A 20054-nucleotide genomic window follows, 5' to 3' on the forward strand; every position below is an offset into this window, starting at 1 on the left:
AAAATCTAGTGCTAGATGGATGAGGAGCAATTGAAACTCTAAAGTACACTGCTGGTGGAATGTAAAGTGGTACAGCTACTGTAAACACAGTGAACCAAGAATTGAACCAATGAACTTAACAGTCCCCTTCCTATGTCCACATGAAATCCTGTACGTGAATGTAGCAGTTTTATGCATAATTGTAAAAAGCTAAACAACCCAGTTTTCAACTGGAGAATGCATAAACTGTGGCAAGTCCAAACACTGAAATACTTAGCAATAAAAAGGAATGAATCATGGATACACTTAACATAGATTCATGTAAGATGCATAGTCCTATGTCACAGAAGCCAGCATCAACAGGTATCACATACAGATGCTCCTCAGCTTACACTGGGCTGTATCACAATAAAGTCATTTTAAGCTGAAAATACTCTGTCACAAATTCGTTCAATACTACACCTGATCTATAGAACATCATAGCTTAGCAACACAGGACGCTATATTGGCTGTTTACCCTCGTGATGGTATGGGGGGTGGGGACCTACAGCTTTGAGGGATTCTTTGTGAGATGAAATGTTCTGTATTTTGATTATGGTGATCAGTACGTGACTATTTGTCAAATCTTAGATGACAAAAAAATATATCTTTTGGGCAGTTTGTGACCTCTTCCATTCAGAACCAGCTCCCCCACAATCACACAGACTGCTCACACTCATCTGGCCACTTATATGTAGAAAAGATTAAACTAAGCTTTATCAATCACAGAATGTTATTAACGCAGTATTCATTAGCAGGATGTCAACTTTGTAGATCATTTCAATAAATTTGAAATACTTAAGGATACAAGTTTATTTCATTTTGTCTGTATTTTCAGAATATGTAAATACAATATTGTACACGTAACAGTTTTTAAAAGACTTGTAAAGCCAATTAATATTTTTTCATGTGGCCGGGCATGTGGTGGCACAGCTTGTAATCCCTGCGCTCAGTAGGCTGAGACAGGAGAATCGCACAGGTTTGCAGCCAGCCTCAGCTACTTAGTTAGACCCTGTTCCCAAATAAAATATAAAATAGGTCTGGGAGTATAGCCTGGAGGTAGAAAGCCTCTGGGTTCCACTCCCAGTACAAAAAAAAAACCCCAAAATTTTCATGTGTGTTTCCCTGGTCTTAAGGCAATACTTTTTCTGTGGTTTACTGTACAGGGTTTTGCCTTTCACCTATAATAAACTATTCTTCTGCTGTCCCCACAGTCTATCTTGGCATCCGAGGAGCTGCCCCTTGCCTGTGAACAGTCTGCATGGGGCCCGGAAGAACTAGGCCCCTTTCTACGCTTGTGCCTCATGGACCAAAACTTCCCAGAATTTGTAGAAGAGGTAGAAAAGGAACTGAAAAAACTGATGGGGTTAAGAAATTAGTGCTCTGTGTGTGTATACATGTATGAAACTAAGGAATTTCAAATACTGAAAAAAATGCTTCCTAAAATTAAAGATATTAAAGAGTATTATTCCAAACACCTTTTATCAATGTTTTATTGTTAAAAACAGGTGAATCTTTTTTTATACATCATTGCACTTCAACAATTACACAAAACACGAGTACATGCATCTACAGTTACGTACCGCATGAGAACCTGGTCAAGGTTATAAAGTCTACCATCAACCATTAAATCAATGTGAAAAAATACAGTGTCAAACCAAACCAAAAAGTATAACTAGTTGCATAGAATATCACCATGCCATAACATTTCAAAGTCATTGAAAATAAAAGGTAAATTATAAAATTTGCCTTGATTTAATGTACAAGAAAAGGTTCAACATATCAGTGCAAAAGGATTTAAGAATTTACATGATTTAACAAAAGAAAAAATAGTCACTTAAAAAGCAATCATACATATATACTGCGATTGGTTATACCCATTCAGTGGACTGTTCCATCTTATTAAAATTGTAAGTTAAGCCCTTAAAATTATAGACTTCAATTTATAAATTACCTATCTTTATGTATCATAACTGCACAGTTTCCTCCTCTGACAACATACAATAAGGAATGAGTATCAGCAGCTTAAACAGGAAACAAGCATTTACTTTATTTTGGATTTTTCCCGCCCCCAAAAATATAAATATATATATATATATATTTATATACTGTATATATCTGTAGATTTTGCTGTACTTTACAAAAATGTGTCACTAGATGGCAGCAGTGCATTTTAGAGCTTTGCCAATTTTTAACAGCTGCATTAAGTAAAAAATGGCGCATGCATGATCTGATCCTCAGAGGACCTTTCACTTCTATTTAAATATTAACAAAGGGAAAAAAGCAACATTCACAGCACATCAAGCCCAAAATAGTTTACACCTTCTACACTGAAGCATTGTTTAAAATGTACCTGGCTAGGTCACCCTTATAGGAGAGGCTAAATAAGGCATGCTTTAGACGGTCATGTGGTGGTGCTCACTTGAAGGGGAAGACCAAAGAGGCCCAAGCAGAAAAGTTAGCAGGTCATGATGCCACCAGTTCAGAAACCTAAAGATCTACAAAGAAAGAAGTATCGGAAATTAGAAGGGACTATGCCCAGCCATTCAGGACAATACCAAATGCCACATAAAACAAGTCTTTGGTTCAAACAGCATGCTCAGGGATGTGGTGTGAAATTTCTGATCTCCATGTGCCTAGGCGGATGGCACTGTGGCCTCCACGACCTTCTGGCCACCATATTTGTCTTGCCCTAGAAGCAAAGCTGCACTAACAGGCCTCTGGGAATAATCCACCTAAGAAGGTAATAGTTTGATTTTTTTTCTTTTAAAGCTAGAACTATAGTGGACCATATATATTTTGAAACAAATATTCTGAAATGCCATTTATGTGAATCAGTGCAGCTGAAGAAAGTTTCTTTCCAGCCACTAAACTGAGCAGACAAAATATACCATTAGTATCCGCTGCTTTGAAATGAACCAAAAAATCTTACCACATAACACCAACTACTGAAAAATTTGTAACAAGGGCAACAGAGGCACAGTTCATTTGAATACATTTCTAAATCTCTAGAGAAGGCTATACTTACATTATAGGCAGTACTTAATTTGTGTTTCTCTGGCGCAAGTTTTTATCTTTGTGATTGTTGGTAGAGTTCGTTTTCCTTTGGAGGAAAAATTGCATTATATGAGTTAAACTAATAACAATGTTTTTAAGTGCAACACATGGAAATACAGGGTCTCTTTCACTTACTGCCATCCCTGGAGTAATAGGAAACTTTACTGAACAATATCAGCGCATAACAATACACCTTAGGTATAGTATCTACATAAATAGATCCTTTTGAATCCCAAGGCAGACAACATACAGGCCATTTTCCCTTTGATTTCTGAACTATACTCCAATTGCAATAAAGGTGAGAGTAACTTACTCCACTGTACCGTTAATTTTCAGCTGACAGAGACAGTTACCAGTGGCCGCGTTGTGCCGTCTAGCACTTAACTAACCGGGACACGGTTTGCCTGCCTCTTGCTGCTTAGTCTCCAACTCTAGGAGACTCTGCCAGTCTTGGATTGATTTCACACTTATGGCTTCCATCTTAGATACCAGCAACTGTTAATGGAGCTAGAGAATTTATCCATGCTACAGTCCAGCTTGAAATTAGCTTCAACAAAAGCTGAGGCATCATATATACTGGTCACTTATCAATGAACAATTTAAGCAAATGGAATATGCAAAATTGTAACTTTTTGCATGGTACTCCACTCGTATGACTAAAAACAAGACTGCAGCCTGTCCAGGGAATCAAATGGTCTGTCGGAACCGTGTCAGCCAAGATGCCTACACTCAACACTCACTTCCACTCACTGTCTCCCCTATGACCTCGGCTGCTACATCTGATAAACTGAAAACACAACATGATCCGGTCAGGAACTAGTCATTGGTCAATGTCCACTAAAGTACTTACATTGGTCCAGCTGGTTCATCGTCTACATGGGCATTCAGTTTTTAATAATCCATGAGAGGTAAGAAAAGAAAGAAGAAAACTGTTATATTCTGCACAAGGATTTAACAGGCTGCAAATGGCAAACATGGCTTTTTGTAGCATTTATTAAAGGCCATTCCATCTGGAAGTGCAAAACACTCATGGAGCTGTTACTTCTGAATTCAAGTTGTGATGGCAGGTATGTAGTTTCAATGATTTTAGTTAACACTTTGAATGCTTGTCATGAAAAACTGCAACTGTAGCGGACAGATAGGCTGAAATATCATTATACTCATCTTGTCCCCAAGTTCCAGTGGTTCACTCTTAATAGATGAGAAGACAAACCAACATTTCAGTTGTAAAATCCTGCTGTTTGTTTTCTTGTGGTGAATGCATGCAGTTTTGGCTTAATTCTGCAATGTACATGGGTGTGTGCATTCCGTACGTTTAGCCACACATCCTCACTTCCCCAAATGGCACTGTTTTTCTTTCTGTTCTCTAATCTTTAAGAGAGCTCTTTAGTCTGGAGAATGGTATCAAGGAAAAGGAAGCCATAATAGTTCAACCTAATACGGGCCAGCCACGCTGGGCTATGCCAGCACCAAGCACGTGCGTACCAGAGGATGTTCTGTGACACACCAGGGAGAGCGCAGTAGTGACATCCTTCTAGAAAAAAACTCGAGACAGAAAGACAGGCTCGCTCTTGTGCTCTGGCCAAAGCCAGGATATCTTTTTTTTTTTTTTTTTTAATTTTAACCAAAAAGCTTTTATCTGGGTTTTATAAGCCTTCTTAAATTGATGTTCTGATTTATAAGGTTTTCTTTCCTGTTTGTTTCAACTAAGGGCAACTTGGTTCCCTTTAAGCTGAAGTATACATACACAGAATTTTTTTTTGAAAGGACCGACAAAGGGAAGGGAACACGAAGTGCTCTTAGTTTGCTTTTACTATATAAAGGCCAGTGGATAATGATTCACAATAGTTTGACTTTGCTTAAGGCTTCTAGAAAACCTCTCAGCAGGATTCCACAAGGGGCTTGGTGCACATGAAGCAGTTATGGCGGTTACAGTCTCGGTGGAGGCATCTGCAGGAGCACACGCTGGGAGGAATGTCTGTCAGAGGAGACATTGCTCCACCTGTTCCTTCCAGGCAACGGAGAGGCAAAGCCACCGCCAGCACACACAGTGACTGGAGCAAAAGAAGATTAAAAAAGGAGGAGGAAAAAAAAGAACCAACCACAAACCAGTGACTCATAAGCCAGAACAACAGGCTGCGACACAGTGGTGTCCACGACTAACCGCGGTGCACTGTCACACAGGTAGAGGACACACTAGGACTCAGGACCCCGCACACGCCAGGTCTGACACCGCCCGCGACAGCCGCTGCTCAGCCACATGCCAGGGGCGCAGCACCCGGGGCACTGAGACATGGGGCAAACTCGAGTATTTTTAGTGCTCTGGCTATGCACCCAAAAATACAAGTTGTAATGTAAGACTGCCAAATCAAGAATATCACCAATTTACTCCCAACTTTAAAAGAAAGCGGGGGAGGGAGAATCACAATAGCCAGGCTAATCCTACTTTCCAAGCATGACACCATGGGGACCAACCCAAGCACCTCAGTCACCGGCTTTGCTCCTCTGGAGCGGAGGGATTCCCTGGTGCCTGATTAGAAATGTCACTTTTCACCCTAACAAGCTGATGACATGCAAAAGGCTGCATGTAGGTATTTAGCAACACCGTCTCTGGCACAGCCATGCCTGCGAGTGGAAGCAACCGTGATTCACACTGAGACCCAGGTCCCCAGGCTGCTCATCTCCCCCTAAATCCACCGTCACACTGATGAGGAACAGAGAGCCTCGTCTCCTCCTCTCCTGCACTGAGTCACTGCCTGCAGCACCACTCTCCTTCACAGACCGACAAAAATAAACAAACAAACAAAACAAAACAAAAACACTTGACCCCTAACAGGGAAGTCAAGAGAGGGAAAGAACAGAACTACAGAAAAAGGTATGAAAACCAAAGTAAATGAGGATTAAACAGCAAACTGAAATCCAAATTAGTCGTGAGAGTGAATGAGGAAAACTTGAAAAGTGTTAACATTATGAACTGTGCATCGTATAGACTGAAGCAGAGATTAAACAAACTCCAAAAGCATGCATATCGCTCACTTACCACCATGTTTTAAGGGTTTGATGCAATTGAGGGGGAAAAAAAAGAAGTCATAGTAACCGACAAGTATCAACACACCCCAAACCCTCAGGCCAAGAGAGTGCCTGAAGTGCGACTAGTTCTCCCACCGGGTCCTCAGCCACTGGCTAGACGGGAGGAAGAGGGCTGGGAGGACGGACACGCCGTGCTCTGGAACCCACAGGAGAAGGTGAAGTTCCCGGTGAAGTGGTGCGCACACCAGTTTATTCTGCATTTCCCAACTGCAAGTCTCACAGCCTTCCCTCCCCACACCCACCTTCCAGTCTAGAAGGGGAGCTCGAGATGCCTAGTAAATAGACAGCCTGATACAAAGAAGAGCTGCCGAGTCAAAGCAACCAAGCTGACTTTCTGGCCAGAGCTCCTTTGTCTTTGCATTCATCTCACTGAGAATGGGATCTTCTGCAAAGTTTCTAAATCCACTTAAATTTTGCCTGATCTCAGCAGAGCAGCATTAAACCTGAGATTTATGGTTCTTTCCAATTTCTTCCCTTATTGGGCTCTTGTATTTTCTCTTTAAGGTATTTTCTCACTACTGCCCATATGACCCTGAGTCAAGAGATGCTAAATGTAATTTTCAGGTCACATTTCTTTTTCGACACTCCTAGCCTGCTGTAAAGCCTCATGTACTGCCAAATGCTCTGACCAAGTAATAGGGTTTGGGATATTAGTATATCTTTTAAATCTATAGTGTTTAAAAGGGTGTGGACAAATCAGATACATCAAAATGCATCCCCAAAGACCCTCAAATATCTTTACCAGTAACTTAAAGAAGAGTCCCTTTGACTTGCTTATGAGAACTATACCAGTGTGAAAGAAACAGAAAATTGTTTGATGCTAACACTTCTTTTCTTCATAGGTTCCCACTGTTTTAATTTACTGTCTGTGAGGGCACTTAATAAAGTGCCCCAGCCACTGTGCAGGTTTGCCTCCCACGTCCCAGCACTGGGAGAGCGCTGACTGCACACACAACACACTCTCCTCTGCAGGCAGGCCAGCACAGGTGTGGTCCCGCAGGTGGCCTGCTGTCACGGGGCAGAAGGCTGGATGGCAAGGCTCTAATTCCTCAAAACACTGAAGGTAAAAGTAGACTGGGCTCCATCCTCAGACCCGCTTACCAGTGCTCCTCCCCAACAAAAAAGTGGGAACGTAGATAATCCTCCTATACGACAACCTTCTGGGTGTGGATCCTCAAGAGATCCTAACAGGAAACTAAAATATGAGACTTCGTCTGTAAAATGCCCTGGGCATACTCTAGGATATAAAAAGACGGGCCTTTTTTTGTTTTTTTTCCCACGGGTCTGAGGATGGAACCTCCGAGCTATACCCCCTGCCCTACTTTTTATTCTTTTTTTTTTTTTTTTTTTTTTGAGATGGGGTCTCACTGAGTTGCAGAGGGCCTCAGTAAGTAGCTGAGGCTGTCCGTGAACCGCGATCTTCCGATCTCAGCCTCCTGAATGCTGGGACTACAAGTGTGCACCGCCACGCCCGGCTGACATGGGCCTTTTAAAAAAAGCAGACTAAAGCAAATGTGTGTGCTTTTACACTTCCATACTGCTCACTAAGTGCTTTTCAAAGTAAGGGGCTGAGATACCAAGAACTCACAAATTGCCCAAACACAAGTACTATGAGTTCATATAAAAAAGTTCAGGAAATCTGAAATGAATCATAGGTATAGGTAATAAAGGACCTATTTGGCATAGAAAGAGCGTGTCAGACTTACCAAAAAAAAAAAAAAATCCCAGTTGCAAAGCTGCATAAATAAGCTAACCCAGAGCCACGTGTGGTTGTATGTACGAATACAAACACTCCCAGTTTGTATTAGATAGAATGAACCTCTTCATTCATTTCAAAATGGTGCATATATCTACATGTAAATCTGGGGAAGAACAAGTGGGAAGAAAGTATATTCGGTGAGTTTGTCCTTACTAGGAACTGCACTGGTGTTGGGAAAATGCTAAAGAAGAAAAAGTCACAGCATAAGGAAAGTTCACCAAAGAACTATCAACATTTTTTTGTGTGTGACTATTTCCAGGAGAGAAGAGAAAAAGGAAAAAGGCAGGCAGAAGCAGGAGTAATTTAAGAAAAAGAGGTAGAGAGGCAAAGGAGAAAACCGTGGGATGGCAATGCTGGGGTGAGGGCAGGGGCCTGGGATGGAGACGGGGCCTGGATCACACTGGCTGCGGGAAGGGGCGGGGAGGAGGCAGACACTGCGATCGTCCCAGCACCCCAGCTCTTTCAAAACAAAGAAGTAAAAGCTGCTTGCATGACAGTATCTTCCCAAAACCAGAGCAAAGAGGTTTTGCTTTGCACTTACCCTGCAGTAATCGCTTATGGAGGACTCATTTGCTGTCTAGAATCATTACGTTTTAAGAGGCTACTTTCCCTCAAGGAAGCCATTTAAGAAGACTGCTGGCCACAGTTGTCTCCTATAACAAAGTGGCCCCCCACAATAACCAATGAACTCTTAAAAAAAAGATAGGTGTTTCCCTGGTCAGATGTACCTACATCTGTCAGAAAGAACCAATCCTAAGCAATTCTCAAGACATAACTGGAGATGTGCTGCAACACTGGGATATCATCCTTGTCAACACAGTCCTCCAGGAGGAAAACTAGAACCTGAGAGGGCCATGCTAAAGCCAGGATGTCACTGTGATCAAAGGGGCAGTAGCCTTGTCTTAAAATTTAAAATCAGGCTTTGAAGACCATCTTTTCCTTTTTTCTGACTTTGTGCTCCTCAAAGCTGGTAAAGGACAGGCTGAGGAAGGTGGCTATTTGGTAAAGCTGGTAGTGGTGGGTGTATGTTTGTGTGTGAATAAGGGCCCTTTTCAATAATAAGGCATAACTACTCCCAAAAGACAGAGAACCCTCTTCTTGCATTTTCTGTTCTAAATATAGGTGCACTGGGCCTTAGGAGTCCTACCACGTAGCAAGATTAGGGATACATGAAAAACTCCAAGAATAAAGTTTCTCTTCACAAAGGAAAGTAAAACTCCTGGGGACATCCTTTGCCACAGGAAACCAGAGCGCTTATTCACAAAGGCCTCTTGGCTTCCAGCGGACATCCACCCCATTTCTCCATCTAGTTCACCAGGCCTTCCTGCAGGCAACATTAGTACCAACACAATAAAAAAATCTATTCAACTATTACTGGTGGACTCACTCAAATACTTGCTCTATTTAGTACAGGCAAAATTATTTAGGAGCTGCTAAGAAGAAAGGAAAATGGTTGTTGCTTAAACATGTCCTTTGAGAGTCCAGAGCCACTGGCATGCCTCTGAGGCCATGCTCTCTCCCAGGGGGCACAAATGCTCACCCAGTGTTCTCCACTGACACACGGGGTGGGGCTGCAATCTGCTCAGCCACAGGAAGACAGTTCAGAGGTGGGAGGGAGATACGGTATCACAAATGCATAAGCACAGGCCCCAGAACAGTCAGACTAAAGCTGGCAACTCCACCATCGCCCCAGGTCCCTTTACACTGACTTAGGGCGCTCCCCTCTGTCTAGCCCAGTGACAGACAGGGGGTGGTAATGGCTGACCGGCCAATTTCCTTTTGCCAGTGATGTTATAGGGTGCAAGGGTGGGGATGGGGAGCTCATTAGGAATCTGAAGTACTACACTGATACAGGTCTCCCCAAGCAGCTTTCCCCTGGGTTGTAATGATAGGGCTACAAATGCAAATCCACAGCCAAAAACGACAACATTTCCCAAGGCTTTCCTGACCTAAGCAAGTCCAAAATGTAAAACGTCAGCTCTTGCTCATTCTAATGCTTAATGATTCACCATGTTTGGCTACTAGTATCAGCTCCCTTGTGTGACCTGGGGCCAGATGGGGCCTACCTTGGGGATAGCAGCACTTAGCCCTGTCTTATACTGGGAGGGTAGACATATCAGGTACTCCCTACCAATCTTACCTGTGAAACACAGACAGAAACACCAGATGGTAGAGTGCCTTGAAGACCTCCTGAAAGGACCAACCAAGGGAACCAAAGCCTGGCTTGTTCCCGTGGCTTTTCTGACAAGTCTGACTGGGCTGTAACAGTCACCTACTTGGGCTCCACCAGGCAACTATGGGACAACCAATTAGATACCTTAAATCTGCCTGAAAGGACAGGTGGCCTGCGATCTTGGGGTGGCTTCTAGGCTTGACTTGGATTCTCCTCAAGCTCAATCTGCCTGATGATCTGTATTGAAGGAGGACAGAGCTGAACAAAGAGACTGACAGCTGCCCATTCACCACATGGTCTAAAGGACCAGGTCTGGGGTATGGAGAACATCTAAACAGGGAGAGAGCTAATTATAACTAGGTGGCTAAGACAAAAAAAATAGGGAGAGGGAGTTGGGAACTGGTAGAAAAATCTTCCTTCTTTTATTTTTGCTTCTGGAATGTTTGGGAATTCCAACATCTTATAGTCCTCTTTGGGAACCTGGAAACCACTCTGAGAAACCAACCCCAAAATTACTATTTTGCAGGAATGTTCTTACCATCAGGAACCTCATCCGGCCTCTTCCTCTTCTCGTACACAACGATGATGACCACGAGGATGACAATTTCAGCCAGGATTCCCAAGAAAGGCCAGAGAGGGGCCAGGTGGCTCCGCACCCGGAGGACGGTGACCACTGAGGCAGAGCCAATAGAGTTGGTAGCGTTGCACTCATACTCGCCGGGGTCCTCTGTGATCTGGAGGTTCACAATACTCAACTCAGTGTAGTTCTCCTTGTTGAGGATGAAGAAACGGCCAGAGACATTGACAAGATCCTGCAAGAAGTGACACACAAGGTCAGAGTAGGTGTGCTACTGTCCAAGGAAGGGTGAGGCGCCTCCATTCTTACCAGGACACCAGTAAGAGTAAGTTGGCAGGGCCTACTATCATGTTTCCTCAAGGAATTTTAAGTACCTCATTGATGACTGCCTTTGAAGATCAACCACAACAAACCAATGAGCTTCTGACGGAAGCAGGATCTAAGCCTCCCCTGCACTGGTCCCTTGGTCACCCCCAAATTCCACACTGAATGCATGCCTACTGCTGAAGGACCAACAACGACCAACATTCTAATAAATGCTGCTTCAAATAACAGGTAAGAGGCCACAGCAGGAAGAGGATGGTCCTACATGTCTGGGAACCCAGGTCTATGTGAGGACATCAGAGCACTCGGACTTCATGCTTGATGAGTCCTGAGACATCTCCTTAAATTCTTCCACATACTGCTAAGAACTTACTCTCAGAACAGGGAAAACCTCTAACTTCCCTTCAGGATACAGGGTTGAAGGAAAGGCTAATCAATTAACAAGAATCGACTGCATGTTTTATATCTTAAAAAGCAAGGTGAGATAGACAGGGATAAGAATGACACAGAAATGCACAAGGAGTCTGGCTTCAGGAAGGAAGCAGACCTGCGAAGGGCGACTGATCACACGAAGGCACCAAGAGGCACGGCAGAGTGTGCAGTGCTGCGGGACCCAGGGAGCACCGCCAGGCAATGAGGGCGAGCTGCAGAGAGGGGCTGAGGTCTGCACCGGATCATGGAGGGGAGGTGATGGAGCAGGGGTTGGGTAGAGGAACGATCATCTCATAGGACAGATGGGGGAGCAAGTGAGTGAGCTGGTGTGTCCACGCCCTGAGACAACTAACACTTAGAAATAGAGAGCAGAGAGCAAAGGGGAGGGTGATCTCCAAAATTATTCTAACTACAGCATACATATATGTCTATATTTCAATGTGGGCACAAGTGAAATGGAGACCTCAACAGAGGAGCTATTTCATGAAGGCACAAGTTTCAACTCTCAAAAGATGAAAATACTCACGGAGGTCATTTCAAACTGTTCTGGCAAAAGCTAGTGCCCTCCATTCCAATGCCGAATAGGAGGAAATCAGGATTTCCTCACCAGCACCTTAGAAAACTCAATATCCTGTTGATCTTTCAGGAGCTTGCTCTGAAAACACTCACCTCAGCAGCTTTGCTTCCCTGTTCCTTCCTCATCCTGATCTTTCTTCCTAATGGGCTTCTGAAATCTGACCATCACCATTCATGCTGAAGTCACTATCAATACCTGGTATCTTACTATCAAGAGGTCACGGAATGGGAAGAATTAAAGTACTTGAATTTAAAGACCAGGTATGACCTTTGGTTTAGCCATTAGTTTACCTTAATTACTATGTATCTTTCCAAAGAAGTTCAACTAGATGACCTACAGGGACCTTTCTGACTCTGGAGACTGGTAAAGTATAGTGCTGGGTATACAAGACCTGGGGATCAGGAGGAATGTATGATCACCCTCTGATGGAAAAGAAAACTTGTTAGAAATCACTGAATCAGAAAGAAAGTGGAAGAACCTAAGGCTAGGAGAAATTCCCATCAACCACCGAGGCCCAGTTGCAGAGAACTCACCATGGGCACACCATTGTCCTTCTTGCGCCATACCCACTCTGGGTGGGGGTAGCCAACTGACTTGCAGTACATTATCGCCTCCTGTCCTTCATTCTTGTTCTCACTTCGTTTATGGCCAGTGATATCAGGAGCAGCTGTAAAAAAAAATGTTAAACATAGTTACCAAGGAGCTTACTCTCAACAGGATAAGAATATCCAACCTGCTCAAGGCCTACCCTCGTGGGGTTTTTTCCCTTCCTTTCTCCCTTCTTTCCTTTCTTCCTTTTCTTTTTCTTGCAGCGCTGGGGATTGAACTCAAGGACATTCTACTTTCGAGCCACACCCCAGTCCTATTTTTTATTCTTTATTTTGAAACATATCTAAGTTGCAGAGAGCCTCACTAAGTAACTGAAGCTGGCCGTGAACCTGCGATCCTCCTGTCTCAGCCTCCCAAGTACTGGGATTACAAGCATGTGCCACCATGCCCAGCTTTATATTCAGCTTTCATAAAAAGCATTTCAGGCTAGAATAAGGTAATGGGGCCAACCTTATCCTCCATTCCCATCTACCAAAGAAGCCAAGCAAGTATCAGGTTATTAATATATAAGGTAGGTGGTTCTCCAACTTCCTGGAAAAAAAAGACACAGACCAACTGTCCCCAATTTTGCCCTCCTTAAATTAAATGCAAACAAAAGCCATTATCATCTCTTCTACTAGTCCAGGTTTTTTCTTCAAACACCTGCATTAGTAACAACTATGGATCATTACAAATGCCACACATTCCCCTAAGAAAATGAGAGATTCTTGAGATCAAACATGTAAAAACAAGCCCTATCACAAGATACATAAAAACAAATTCCTGGAGAAGACACTCAATGCGTATCAATGACCAAGGCTCTCTGAGAAAAGACAGAATCCAGCAAATTAGGTCTCCACAAGGGGAAAGACAGGAATGAAAAGGAATTCCAAACACTGTCTCAAAAGCTTTTGTTAACAGTTGCTTAAGAATTTGGCTTAGCCGGGCATGGTGCTACACAGAAGAATCCCAGGTTTGAGGATAGCCTCCGCAACTTAGGCCCTCCACAACTTAGTGAGACCCTGTTTTCAAAATAAAATAGGGCTGAGGATGTAGCTCAGGGGAAGAATGCTCCTGGGGTCAATCCTCAGTACCTCATACTACTACCACCATACATACACAAAAGAAGAAGCCAGCTTAAACACCTAATTTGCAATATTATTTATTTGTTTGTTTGTTCATTTATTTATTTTTGTAGTGCTGGGGATGGAACCCAAGGCCATTCTACCTCTGAGCTACACTCCCCAGCTCTATTTTTTTATTCTTTATTTATTTTTCTGTGGTACTGAGGATGGAACCCAGGGGCTTTCTACCTCTGGGTTATACTCTCAGACTTATTTTATATTTTATTTAGAAACAGAGTCTCACTAAGTTGCTGAGAGCCTCACTCAGTAGCTGAGGCTGGCTTCGAACCTGCGTGATCCTCCTATCTCAGCCCCCCACCAACTACTGGGATTACAAGTGTGCACCACCACGCCCAGTTTGCAACAATCTCGGATTAATCTTGCAAAAAGACTGGGTCTATAAACCCAATTTGAGGGAATTACTGGTTTCTCTTTTAGGAATCACATAGGAAAAAATAAAACAGCACTTATGGTCTAAAAACTAGATCAGTTTCAAGGATCCAAAAAGCCTGAGATGAGGCCGATTCTCTGATTTGTTCTTCTTTTATCCCAAGTCCATTTTCCACTAATGTCTGATCAGTTACAGGAACTTGAAAGCAATAAAACTCAAAGTAGGGGGAGGAATCACTTTGTCACCAGGACAAGAAAGAGAATCAACAGGTCTTAGTCCAAGTTCCAGTTTTGCTGGCTCTTTAATTCCATGCTTTGGTTCTTCTATACACTATCAAAGAAGAAGTAATTCTTGCCCTGCCTACCTCTAAATAAGATGTCAAAACATTGATTTTGAGGCTGTAAAATCTTGTAAAATTTTATCATGGGCTGACCTTTGACTGGCTTGGTTTTCTGGCTTAAAAACAATTCAAAGTCTTACTACTCAACAGACTATGCTTCCCAGGCACAAACTGGTTTTGCACTCAACTTTCAGAGGCATCTGGGCATGAATGGGCAGGGACACAAGTTGTTTTTTGTTTTTTTTTTTTTTTCCTTTTTTGGTGGTACTGGGGTTCCTGGAAACCCTTCTACCTCTGGGCTACACTCCCAGACACCTATTTTTTATATTTTTATTTGGAAACAGGGTCTCTTAAACCAGAGCAAGCGGCTGGCTTTGAACCTGCGCGATCCTCCTGTCTCCGCCTCCCAAGCGCGGGGATTACAAGCGTGCGCCACCACGCCCGGCCACAAGTTGTTTCCATACGCAGTCCCTGCCAAATTGAGGCCTGTTCAGCACCACTCAGCATGAAACGTCTCCACAGACTGGCTGTTACAAAGGCAATGTCTCCCCCCTCCACACCCAGGCAAAATTCTTTAGACCAAAGGGAATGGTCAGGCTGGCTCTATCTTGCTCCAAGTCAAACATTCTCCCAAAACACTGTCACTCTTCAGACCTATGGGTCACCTTTTCTTGGTACTTTCTTCAGTCTAAAAATACTAAGCACCCAAAGGAGTAAGCTCCATAACATCGCCATCACTGAAACACCTTCAAGGGAGGCTGAAGAACACGGCAAGCGGGAGATCTACTACTTGTTGCCTCCAACAGTGTTTCACTCACTTGACAAATTATTTGAGTACCTTTTACATGCTAGATAATGTTGTACAAGGGTCAGAAGAGGCTTCACAGTTGTGAAGAAAATATGGGTGGGAAGAACACTCCAGGGAATGAAAAGGCAAAGGCCGGGAGCCAGGTGTGTGCTTATTATGTATAAGGAATAGCAAAGAGGAGCTTGGCTGGAAGACAATGAACAAGACGACAGTAAGAAAAGACACCAGAGAGACTGGGGACCTGGACCGGCCCGGGCTCACAAGACCACTCCGAGGACGCGCTTACACCAAGCCTGCCAGAAGCCACTGGTGTCCACTAAGCGCAGTATCACGTTTCCTGTTTCCTTTCCGGGCTCCCTGTGGCTACTCTGTGGACAACTGAACGGACCTGAGAGTGGAAGCCCGAGCACTCCAGACAAGGAGCGAGGTGCTCACGGCTTACATGCAGGCAGCGGAAATGGACGGGCAGTGAGGCTCTGGAAGTATTCTTTAGGGTGAATTAGTAGGTTTGTTAATGAACTGGATGTGGAACATGAGAGAAAGAAGAATGAAAGACGACGCCAAGGTCCCGGCCTGAGTAAGAGCAGAGCTGCCCATTACTAAGATGCTCAGGGTGGTGTTTTGTTTGTTTTTTGTGGTTGTTAGGGAAGAGAAGATGGGTGGAAAAACCCAGGAGTTCAAGGTTAGGCCAAGTTAAGTTTATGATACATATTTATCATCTGATGAAGTTGTCAAGTAGGCAGTGAAATATCGAGTCTGGAACTCAGGAAAGTGGTCTACAGTGGAGATACAAAATTTTAAAAATCAGCTTACATATATTTTCCATTTTCATTCTCTTTTGCCCCAAAGAGAAGACCCATTCTGGGCCAGTGACTGGACTAACACCATCAGATTGTGATTTCAGGACTACTGGCTTTTGCTTTGGGGACTCATTCCCAAGATTATGTACAAGTCCATGTTAGAACCACCTAGAAGGCTAAAAGGTAAATTGGCATAAAGCTCCATAGGCTCTAAGTCACTATTCTGAAAAGACTCTGACTTAAAAGCGCACCTGGGGAGAAGAGTGGTGAGGTGTGTGGAGGAAGGCGCCACCTCCCCCTCTCGTCTGCTGCAGTATTCCACAGAACACTATTCTGTTTGCAGGTGAGAGCAGGCCTTCCAGACTCCTGCCAGCCCAGACCCTCCCTACATACTCTGCTGACCATGTTCACAGTAAAAGTCTACAAGAAAGTGTTTCAAGTGCGGCTTTTTCCTCATCTTACCAAAGAATACTGTATAAAGCTTAGAAACACCCCACTTACTTCATTCTAATGTATTCCAAACAATAATGCCCTGATTATTCATCCTCTGGATGATGCAAGTATCACTACTATACGAGGCAAGAAGAAAATGAACCCAAACCACACCACTCTACTCCTAAACGGAGTGAGTGCAACAGCCATCACGTTAGCCACTGGATCAAAGGTCTCCTGCTTTCATCTCATGGGCGCTGTTCAACCCAAGGCCTGCTCCTGTCCCATCTGCCGGGCAGGACGGCATACCCACAGCAAGGAAAGTAACCAGGCGCTCAGAGTGCATGTCAGCAGCACAGGCCCTGAGCTCAGCCACCTGTGATGATTTTAAAATAGCCCCAAATTTCTTTGATATGTTCTTAATTCCCTCAAGTGTCGGCTAGATTTAGTAACTCCCTTCTACTGAATAAAATAAAGCAAAAGTAAAGGTGTGCAACTGTGGAAAAGTTCACAGAAGGTACACACGCACATGCACGGGCACGCTCACACACGCTCTCACTCTCCCCACACCCCACACTCTAGGGAAGGTTAGCTGCCATGCTAGGGGATCACTCGGAGCCTAAGGAAAGGACCTCAGAGTGAGAAACTAGGGTCTCCTCCAACAGACCTGAGGGAGCCACCCTGAGAGCAGCTCGTGAGCCCTGACCAGGCTCCAGTGACTACAATCCCAGCCAACAGCTTGGCCAAAACCTTAGGAAGGACTGAGCCAGAAATCCCACTAAGCTGCTCCCTAATTCCTAACACACAGACACTGTGATGTGACAGGGCTTTGTTGTTCTAAGACACTAAGCTTAGAGATGATTCATTATGTAGAAATAGATTAAAAAAAAATACACCAACTGATAAAGCAGACCATACTCCATTTTCATGAACTGGAAAATTCAAGCTTGGAAATGTTATTTAATGTCTAAAATTATACTACTAGTAAATAGCAATAAAGCTAGAATCCAATTAAAGGCGGGACCCAGAAACCATGCATTTTATACTCCACTGTACCAAAGAGAAAACAATTCAAACCAGACTACAGACATAAAGATCCATGCTGTGGGTTACTGAGTACCGCGTAGCACACTGTCCAAGCGTCCTCTCTACTTGTGGGAGCACTGCAATACCCTAGGCCTGTGGTGGGACTGGCTGACTTGTCACTTAGTACAATGTAAGGAGCAGAGCAGAGTAGAGCAAAACTCTGGACTTAAAAGGTCAGGTGAGGGTGACTTTGTTCAGGTCGTCCCACTATGTCCCTCTGTGGCACAGTGCTTTACTCTGTGCTCTAGCTTTCCCTCTTTCTAATGGTGCCATAACAGTAACAACCTGTATTTTTTTTTTTTTTTTTTGGTGGTACTGGTGTTCCTGGAAGCCCTTCTACCTCCGGGCTACACTCCCAGAGCTATTTTATATTTTTTATTTATTTGGACACAGGGTATCTTAAGCCAGCAAGGCTGACTACAAACCTGCGCGATCCTCCTGTCTCCGCCTCCCAAGCGCGGGGATTACAAGCGTGCGCCACTACGCCCGGCTTGCAACCTGTATTTTTATCTTTGTAATAATAAACTCATTTAAATCTTCAAAAAAAAAAAAAAGGTCAGGTGAAATTTGGGCTCTATTATTCATCAACTGATGGACCTAAGGCTTGATCATTTAAAATCCTGAGCTGCAGTATCCACTTTGTAAAATGGGAATACCCTCATATCTCATAAAGGTCTTGTAAGGATTAAACTGCATCTCTGTACTAATCTAGCACAAGGCTAGGCGCTCAGGGTCAAAAATAAACACTTAGATTTAAGCATTATTCAGGGAAAGGAAGGGCTGAGGCTCCAGCATTCTGGGAATGTTCTGGGAAATCAAAGAGACGCCGATTATTATGGGCCCTCCCTATCTCTGATGTACAGAGGACTTTTGGTGCAGCTCTAATAAAGTTTAACCAGGTTAGATACTGGTGACATATTGATTAATGACCCATTTTAGTGCCTCACTTTATGTGGGCTTGCCATCTAATAAGGGACTACTTAAGCAGGAACTGTTAACTCTGAAAGCAGATCTGAGGAGCATGATCAAGCCTTCCTTCAAACCATAAAAGAGAGTGAGCAAATAATCCTTCCTTCCCTTTACCCTCATCGGGGTCAAACTGAGAGGCAAGAATGAGGAGGAGAAAGCAATAAAGAGACCCTTAGAAGAAATCACTGACCTACTTGGAAATTCACTCCCTGGTCTTAGTAGCCGTCTACTCTAATCACATTAGTTAATAGAATATCCTTCCAGTATCCTGGAACAGCAATGCAGGATCCCAAAGAAGTCTTAGTCATTTGACCCTATTTCATTATCCAGGCACCCTGGGTGTTTGGCTGAGGACAAATGAATATTCCTCAGTGCTCTCTGTCGCCCAGCCTTCGAATGCTCAGGAGAAAACATACAGTTAGAGAAAGGTGTCTGCCAGGTTAGAGAAAGTGTCAATTCAGGAAGAGGGGAGCATGTTCGACAAAGCTGATGTTAAGTAAGTTAGAGAACAGAACTAAAAAAGAGATCAAGGTATGAGGCCTTACACATAGCAAACTTGAAAGCCTAGCAACTGTTTCAAAGAAAACTTATTCCTGATGATGCCATCAACAAGTGGGCTGTTTCCTGGTAAACACACTTATTCTGCAACCTATCCAAATCCCAGGGACACCTCATTTTTTTGGCTATAGGCAAAATAAAGGCTTATCCGAAGACAGAGGGAGAGTTAAGATTTACTACTGTCTAAGGACTTAAAGCCCAAGAAGAATTAGGAGACTGGCTCAGATGAAAGGAAGAGGGACATCAGCTTTGGGATCAACAGGCCTCCTCCACATGGAGTAGATTCGTTGGTTGTAAAAACTGAGAGCATCTAGGACCTGCACCGCCTTCTGCAGGTGAAACCACTGAGCAGAAGGCGCACAAGTTTCCTCTAAGTCAATAGTTCTTAATTTCTGCTGTATATGATAATCACCCAGGCCACATTTCAGTGAAGTGTTTGAAAGGCTAGATGGAGAAGAAAAGGGCAGAAATGTAGAATAGATGTAGAAAAAATGTTTGTGGCCGGGTGTGGTGACACACACTTGTAATTCCAGCGCTTGGGAGGCTGAGACAGGAGGATCACAAAGGTTCGAAGGCAGTGAATGAGGCTCTCAGCAGCTTAGTGAGACAGTGAGACCCTGTTTCCAAATAAAATATAAAATAGGCCTGGGAGTATAGTCCGGAGGTAGAAAAGTCCCTGGGTTCCACCCCTCATACCACAAAAAAAAGAAAGAAAGAAAGAAAGAAAGAAAGAAAGAAAGAAAGAAAGAAAGAAAGAAAGAAAGAAAGATGTTTGTGTGTGGTCTGAATTTTATTTCCCTGAAGTGCTGATGCGGTTAAAGCCACAATGAGGGATATCTGTTTCAGCAGAGGGCATTTATGTTCCCCGAGTCCCTGAATCTCTGTGTTCTTAAGTACAATCACCTCATCTATTACTCAGCATATTTTTTCAAATCATTGTACCTTTAAAAA

General features: G+C 43.5%; 2 protein-coding genes across 5 annotated transcripts in view; one reads left to right on the forward strand and one right to left on the reverse strand.

The window, feature by feature from the left end:
• REC114 (REC114 meiotic recombination protein) overlaps positions 1-1397 on the forward strand; it is a gene marked incomplete at both ends in the record, with an annotated part of 86452 nt that extends 85055 nt beyond the window's left edge. The window contains one exon of the mRNA XM_080692148.1: positions 1233-1397. Coding sequence (XP_080548274.1) covers positions 1233-1397 — 165 coding nt within the window. The remainder of the gene's footprint in view (positions 1-1232) is intronic.
• Positions 1398-3060: 1663 nt separating this feature from the next.
• NPTN (neuroplastin) overlaps positions 3061-20054 on the reverse strand; it is a gene marked incomplete at both ends in the record, with an annotated part of 64654 nt that continues 47660 nt past the window's right edge. For 2 of the 4 annotated variants that reach the window (XM_080693443.1, XM_080693441.1), the window contains 4 exons: positions 3061-3121; positions 3926-3935; positions 10636-10909; positions 12541-12674. In XM_080693443.1, the coding sequence (XP_080549569.1) occupies positions 3061-3121; positions 3926-3935; positions 10636-10909; positions 12541-12674 (479 nt within the window). Of the gene's footprint in view, positions 3122-3925; positions 3948-10635; positions 10910-12540; positions 12675-20054 lie in introns of all 4 variants that reach the window. The other 2 variants (XM_080693442.1, XM_080693440.1) reach the window with 1 other exon arrangement.

Source organism: Muscardinus avellanarius (assembly GCF_963383645.1).
Source record: "Muscardinus avellanarius genome assembly, chromosome: 3".
Lineage (NCBI taxonomy): Eukaryota > Metazoa > Chordata > Mammalia > Rodentia > Gliridae > Muscardinus > Muscardinus avellanarius.